At 33.7% G+C, this 6,721-nt stretch overlaps 1 protein-coding gene across 1 annotated transcript; it reads right to left on the bottom strand.

Annotated features, from left to right (window-relative positions):
• Nucleotides 1-757: 757 nt before the first annotated feature.
• LOC140871733 (putative glucuronosyltransferase PGSIP8) lies at nucleotides 758-5,155 on the bottom strand. The gene is made up of 5 exons (XM_073274410.1): nucleotides 4,676-5,155; nucleotides 2,291-2,549; nucleotides 1,852-2,053; nucleotides 1,554-1,701; nucleotides 758-1,426 (listed from the first exon to the last, which is right to left on the bottom strand). Exons 1-5 carry the CDS (start codon nucleotides 4,933-4,935, stop codon nucleotides 886-888), a joined length of 1,410 nt encoding a protein of 469 aa, XP_073130511.1. The 5' UTR covers nucleotides 4,936-5,155; the 3' UTR covers nucleotides 758-885.
• Between the last annotated feature and the right edge of the window lie 1,566 nt (nucleotides 5,156-6,721).

The raw sequence follows: 6,721 nt of genomic DNA, 5'->3' as shown, positions 1-6,721 counted from the left end.
CTTTATTTAATTATTCAATAAAAAATAAAGGGTATTTTTGGCAAAAATATTTTAAACCATTACTTGATCTTATTTTTAAAAATCAAACCAAACACAATATTACTTTCAACACAAATTATCAATCCTTATTTATCATATTTTTTATCATTCAAATACTAATCATTTGATAATCTCAACAATTGAACCAAACACACCGCCATGGTATGAGATGTTTAGTTAGTTAATTAAATTTCATTGTATTTTTTTTAAAAAGAAAAACACAGGTTTTTTAGTCATGCAAATCCTAAAATTGAATTATATTTAATTCATTTTGAACCTTTATCTTTAAAAGTTATATCACAAAAAACTCTATGTGAAATTTATTTCACGACTCGTAAGACAAATTTTTAACTCAATCTATGAAAATATTACTTTTTAATTTTTAAATCAAAAAATTCGTTTTTATTTGATATATGGATCTAATCGACTGTATCAAATACGAGGTCTGCTGAAATTATTTTGCTAGTTGCACCAGGATAATGACATCGATCTGGGATGGGCAGGCCGACATAAACCAGAAGAGGCGGCCGACTGGTCGTGTGGGCCGGCGACGGCTGAGTTATCGATAAGGACCAAATCAAGAGCCTTTTTTCTTATTCTTTTTCCTTATATGTTAAAAGCTAGTTCAAATGTTTTATATGACCAAACCTGTTAATTGCACGCCTGGGTTAATTAATATAAAATTATACGATCTTCAAATAGGCATTCAGTTGCATAATGAAAGAATCAACGTTTCTTTATGTGTCAAGTAATAGTGTCACAAAGCTACACCCAAGGAAAAGGGGGACAAAAAATCCTCTCCAACAAATCAAAAGAAATTACAGATAACCAAGTGGTCATCATTCCTTAGTACAACTTATTGAACCCCAAAGGCGACGCATTTTCGCCGAATCTGGGCAAGAAAGCTTCCCTTTCTAGCGAAACGTGAAGAGATGACACGATTTTAACCATCGATACCCAAAGAAAAGGCGAGCTGCAAAACGCGTATCCGAAAACGGCCAGTGCTCTTGAAACGCCATTGTTATACCAAGGGTAAGCCATCATTACGAGGGCCCCCACGAACCCTATCCATGGCATGAGTACATGTAGCATTGGCAAAAGAAAGACGTTGATAGCCATGAAAGAGAGCGAAAACACCCCGAGTAAGTAGAGACCCCAGCCTACGACTGGATGAATTGTGTGAGGTACGAGGAAGAATGGAACTATGTAGGCAGCAAGAATGGACCATAAAGCAATCAGTTTGAAGCCAGTCTGTACAAGGAAAACACTCTTTTCTTCTCTCTTGTAACATAGTTTCGATAAATTGGGGCGAGCTAGACGTGCCACTGCCATGACTCCCAAGTAAAATATAGCTTGGATGAACACTATAGGCGTTTCTGCAGCGTAGCTGTTGAGGAAAGCGTATATATCACAAAACGAGCATCAGAACGCACGTTTTATCAAGAAACATAAAAACCAATGGAACAAGTGTAAACTGTTTTTGCAATTGTTTACAAGACAGAGCTTCATCTTACCCGAGAGTTTGAAGTCTTTGTTCATGCCACTGAATGCCCAAGGGAAGGACAGGCCATGACCACCAATACCATGGTTTTAACCATGGAGCTCCCGGGAATGTGATAACACTGTTCGGCCCACACGGCACGCTCCAATGTAGTCTGAGATCTGGAACAGAGTAAACAAGAAAGCATGTCACTGCGTAATTATTTGAAACTGATTGACCATATGCTTAATCAACTGTTGCGACGCAACATGTAAACACGAAAATTTTACGTATGATTTTTGAAGCCACTGGTTCTAAGCGTGTTTACTTACAGTAATAAGAAGCATCCATTTGGTAGCCTAGAGGAAGTCGGTAGGTTCCATCGAGCGTCGTGGCATTTGAAGGAGGGTGAAACATTGGTCGATCAAGTAAATCTGGGAAGTAGCTTCCTATGAATCCTTGGTCAGCACCATCAGCATTGCTTCTGCCGATCTCCAACTCATGAATCATATCATTGAAAACCTCTGAAGATGGCTGCAAATTTTGACCATTTTAGTGATGGTGTTTAGGTAAAGTTAACACGTTTCACTTCAAAATTTCTGCTCTATCATATTGATTAGATGTTTCATAGGATAACATATTTAAGAAAGTTAGTGTCACCCTCCAACTCTCCAAGCCTAGGGACTAAACAAATTAAATCCATTATATAGCCTTATAATTAACTAGTTGACAACTCTATCTTCATACATGGTGTGGATGTAAAGGTTATACCTGCAACACGAAAAGACCGGTGTGAAAGATGCAGGGATTGATGAAAACAGCGCAAAACTGCCCGCATTGAAAGAGTTCATCGGTTTTTTGAAGGAAGAGATTGTCGACATCAAGCATGACCACACGATCATACTCGACTAGCTTCCATGCATACAGTTTGTTTAGTGTCTTTGTGAATCTCCAACCCGAATTCGGATCTTTTACGTATGGATTCTTAATGTTTTCCACTTTCACAACCTTCGCGCCATCCTCCTCTTCTCTGAATAATAATAGAAACAACAGAAAAACATAAATTTCCTTCGAGCTATTTGTTCATAATCATTTTCCTTGCACTGGTTTTAATACTATCAAGAAACGTCATCTGAATGCATAGAGTTAAGAATTTTGAGAATTATTCATGAGCATGGAAATATATATTGCAAAATCACTGATGATATAGGTAATCGAATACATCTTTCGGTGTCATCAAACAAATAACCATGGACCGAACCAAGAAATTCAATTAAGATGGACGAAAATTATTTATTTTTATCAGACTAGGCGCAGTATGGGTAAATCATTCAGAAAAAATTGTTACTAAAAATTTGGGGGCTAACAAATTAGAGTTGGGGCAATGTTAGGCAATCACCGGCCCCCATGACTCGGTCTTTGAATATGATATAAATATAAATAAATAAATAATTATGGACATAAAGTTTTTATAGTCCAAGAAATATTAACTAGGAATCTAGGATCGCCCCTCAACAAGTACAAAACCGTCTGTTAGTATACATAATATTAGGTGATAAAAGATTCATACAAAGTCCCAAGTATTTGGTCAGCGGAATAAGACAATGACTTGAAATTGGTTAAAAAATTGGAGAAAATAAAAAATAAAATAAAATTATCAAATCATGCTGGCCAAGAAATAATATACCCACTTGAAAGAGAATTTGTCAATTTGAATTCCTCTCCTTTCGAGGGCAATTTAAATAAATTATATAAGCAAGTAGTGATTTACGAGTAATTTAATAGTAAAATATTTCTCTAGGGTGGAGGAATTTCTTGGAAACATTGTCTTAAAGAACGTGGATCCAGGTCTTCCAGCATGATTCCCTCCACTCTGCCTAAGACTTGCAATTAATAATTTATTTAACGAAATTTTATTTCAAAACCTACAATGTTGATTTGATAATTAAGTTGAATACTCTCATTTGCCAATATTATTTCTAAACAATCCCATGAACTACTTCCAATCAAAGCATCAGATTCGAATCTTGTAAACATATAGGTAGTGTTTTGGATAGCTTTTTGGAAGCACCTTTCAGCTTTTCCTTAACAAAATTTCGTTAACAAAATTTTATTAAGAAAAAGCTGAGAAGTGTTTTCTAAAAGTTTTATCAAACGCTACGACTCAATTCCGAATTCATTTGGTGTGCCGGAATGACCTCGAAAATTGATAAATTCTCAAGAAATTGTATAAATCAAATCAAAACTTGTCATTACACCCCGATATTTTTTGGATACATTAAGATATTGACATTAGTTAATCTCATAGACCAAGTCCTTGATATCACCAACTAATCTTGGGACATGTCGCATATATTTTTTAATCATTTCTGGCTGGACTTGGTAATCTTGGTCAAGCATGCCCCAATTATATATTTTTTAAAAAAAGTAATCAATTATTGAACAAAAAATTAATCAAATGGACGGCTTTGTTAGTGAACCAAAGGTTAATTTCAAAAGAGTATTATGAAGTTTTAAAATTGCTTGATAAAACATAGGAACTTAATTCAAAATAGTTACAAAGTCATGGATTGATTAATTTGAAGAGAAATAAAAACATCTCTCAATTCAAAACTGAGGAGGAAAAGAAAGTATGAAATTGAAGAAAAAAAGTCAAAAGTTTTTTTAAAAAAATTTCATTTTCATTAATATCTAAAAAACATTTCCTAAAAGATAACGGTAACGTCTAAATACACTATTTTTATTATTATTATATTATCATCATCATCATCCAAGTTTATAACTCCCCCATCATTTTATATAATTTAATGCTATACGAATTTTTTTTCCCTGAAGATTTATATAATATATAATCATATATTAAGAAACATGTACCCAAACAAAATATCTTCTTTTAACATTTTTTTGGCCTCTGCATTCAGACAAAGGAAAAGCCAACAGAAAAAAGGCATATTCGTGCGTGGGATGCGTTTCCCCGATATGAAGTCCGCACCCAAAAAACGAGTTCACAGCAGTATTTAATTCAAAAAAATTCACCGCTTCAAAAATTACACGAACCCATTTAATTATTCACCATTTTCTGAAGCCGCATTGATCCAAATCAGCAAATTCGATTCGAAAAACTCCAGACACTAAAAAGAAAAGAAATATACTTACAGAGCTTGAATCCAATGGGGGGGAACATCCATGGAGGCAATAACGACAAGATCAGCATCGACCTGAAGCTTTGCGAGAGACCTGAGCATCACACGCGTGGCTATGTAGAACTCGTAATCCCTGGGAGTCCCCATATACATCATCGTCGCATACGCATTCTTCTGAGTCGTCCTCTTCGTCTTCCCTTGGCACGATAACAGCAATAAACTCAAACCCAACACCAAACTCAAGAATGCGCCTCTCCTACTCCTTTCGCCCATCTTCGATTATTCACTTTTTCGATCTATTGTATAAAACTAATTAATTATGTGCACGGGAAACTTATGGGTTGTTGATTTTCTTGGCAAAAGTAAAATGGCAGCAACGATGGAATTTGGAACCCAACTGTGTGGGTGCTTTGATTTGTATGTGTGTGTGTGTGTTTTGAAGCAGGAAAGGAAATGAACTTGTATTATGGGTTTTGTTTTGTGTGTACCATGGGTGTTGAATGTATTAGTACATATATAATAGATTATATTATATTATATAGTATGTAAATTTATCGTATGCGCGTGAGGGAAGGTGAAAGGAAAGGGCCAAAGCGGGCATGTGAACAGCTGTGTAGGCTTTGTTATGTGAAATTATTTGCTACTTGTTCTTCCCTCTGTTCGTGGCCCAAAAAATACTGCTTGCTTTGACTCTTTCTATATGGGTTTTTTTTTTAAAAATATATAAATCTAGATAGTAGTTTATTTTTAAACCAAACTCTTTTTCTGGTATTGAAAATACATACTTCCTTCTTGTGAACATTTCATAAGTGTTTCAATTCTTAACATTTATAACGGTAGAGTACGTTTTACTCTTTTCATGATGAGATATTGAACACGCGCGGTTGTTATACTTAATTGTTCATTTCTTTTTACAATATTAGATTTATGATACACGAATATATTTCTATTATTGTAATAAATTTCATAAATTTTTCAAATACGTTACTTTCATCAGAATTCACAATTTTTCTTAATTCAGAAATATATGTGGTGTGTTTAAGTAGATATGAAAATTATTACAATACTAGAAAATTATTTTAATGTCATAAACGTAATATTTTTTTAAGGAAAAAAAAGAAGGATAAGCGTGATAACAATGCGTATTCATAAACTCGTATTGACAAGTTTTAAATGTGTAACTATTATAAAAAAAAAATTTATGGATGAAAGTGCAACTTTTATAAAAACTTAAGGGTTGGAATGCCTATTAAATTTTCAAATGAATGAAGTTTGTATTTTTAATATTTGATAGAAAAGTGTGGTGCAAAAAAAAAAATTTATTTTTTAAAAGTATACAATTTAACCCAAATTAACACAATATCTATGAACCATATTAGTTAGTTAAATCATATTGGATTGTGTTCGATGTGAAAAAAAAATTAAATAACTAAAATTTTAGACAACAAAGATTTATTCAATAGCAGCACGTCACGTACTTATTAGATGTAAAAAAAAATTTGAGTTATTAGATCTAACATTCGAACATACCCAAAATATAACACTGAATGGTCCGATAATATGTATTATAATGACAACGCCGCAACGGGCTAGATTTCTTAACTAACACGGTTGGATCCGACGTAAATAAACGAGGCAATGTATCGGAAGCTCATGATTATGCTAGGCTTATGTTAAAATTTTATGAAATAAAAATCTTGTTTGAAATATTCAAGTTTCTGCTTGACATTTATCTCGTATTAATTAATGGCAACTTGGCCAAGTTATATGATATTGTTGTACAATTACAAATAAAAGTATCTGTTGAGCCGGTTAATACAAAATAAATGCGTTTTCAAGTACATTTTTAGATGATATAAGGAGGAGCCGTGGGTCAGGTGAGTTATCCAAAGCAAAGCTTGGTGGGGTATGAAATTCCTTGTCAATGTTTACTAAGTCCACGTGTTTTCAAGCTGGACATGTTCTCGTTTACCACGGAAAAATGTGGGTGTGCATGTGACGTATCATGAGATTTAGACAGTTTATTTAAAATTTTTTAATATTTTATTATATGAATATT

This window comes from Henckelia pumila, unplaced genomic scaffold (assembly GCF_033568475.1).
Source record: "Henckelia pumila isolate YLH828 unplaced genomic scaffold, ASM3356847v2 CTG_461:::fragment_3, whole genome shotgun sequence".
Lineage (NCBI taxonomy): Eukaryota > Viridiplantae > Streptophyta > Magnoliopsida > Lamiales > Gesneriaceae > Henckelia > Henckelia pumila.
Note: the sequence above shows the minus strand (reverse complement) of the source record. Positions and strands in the feature narration are given on the sequence as shown.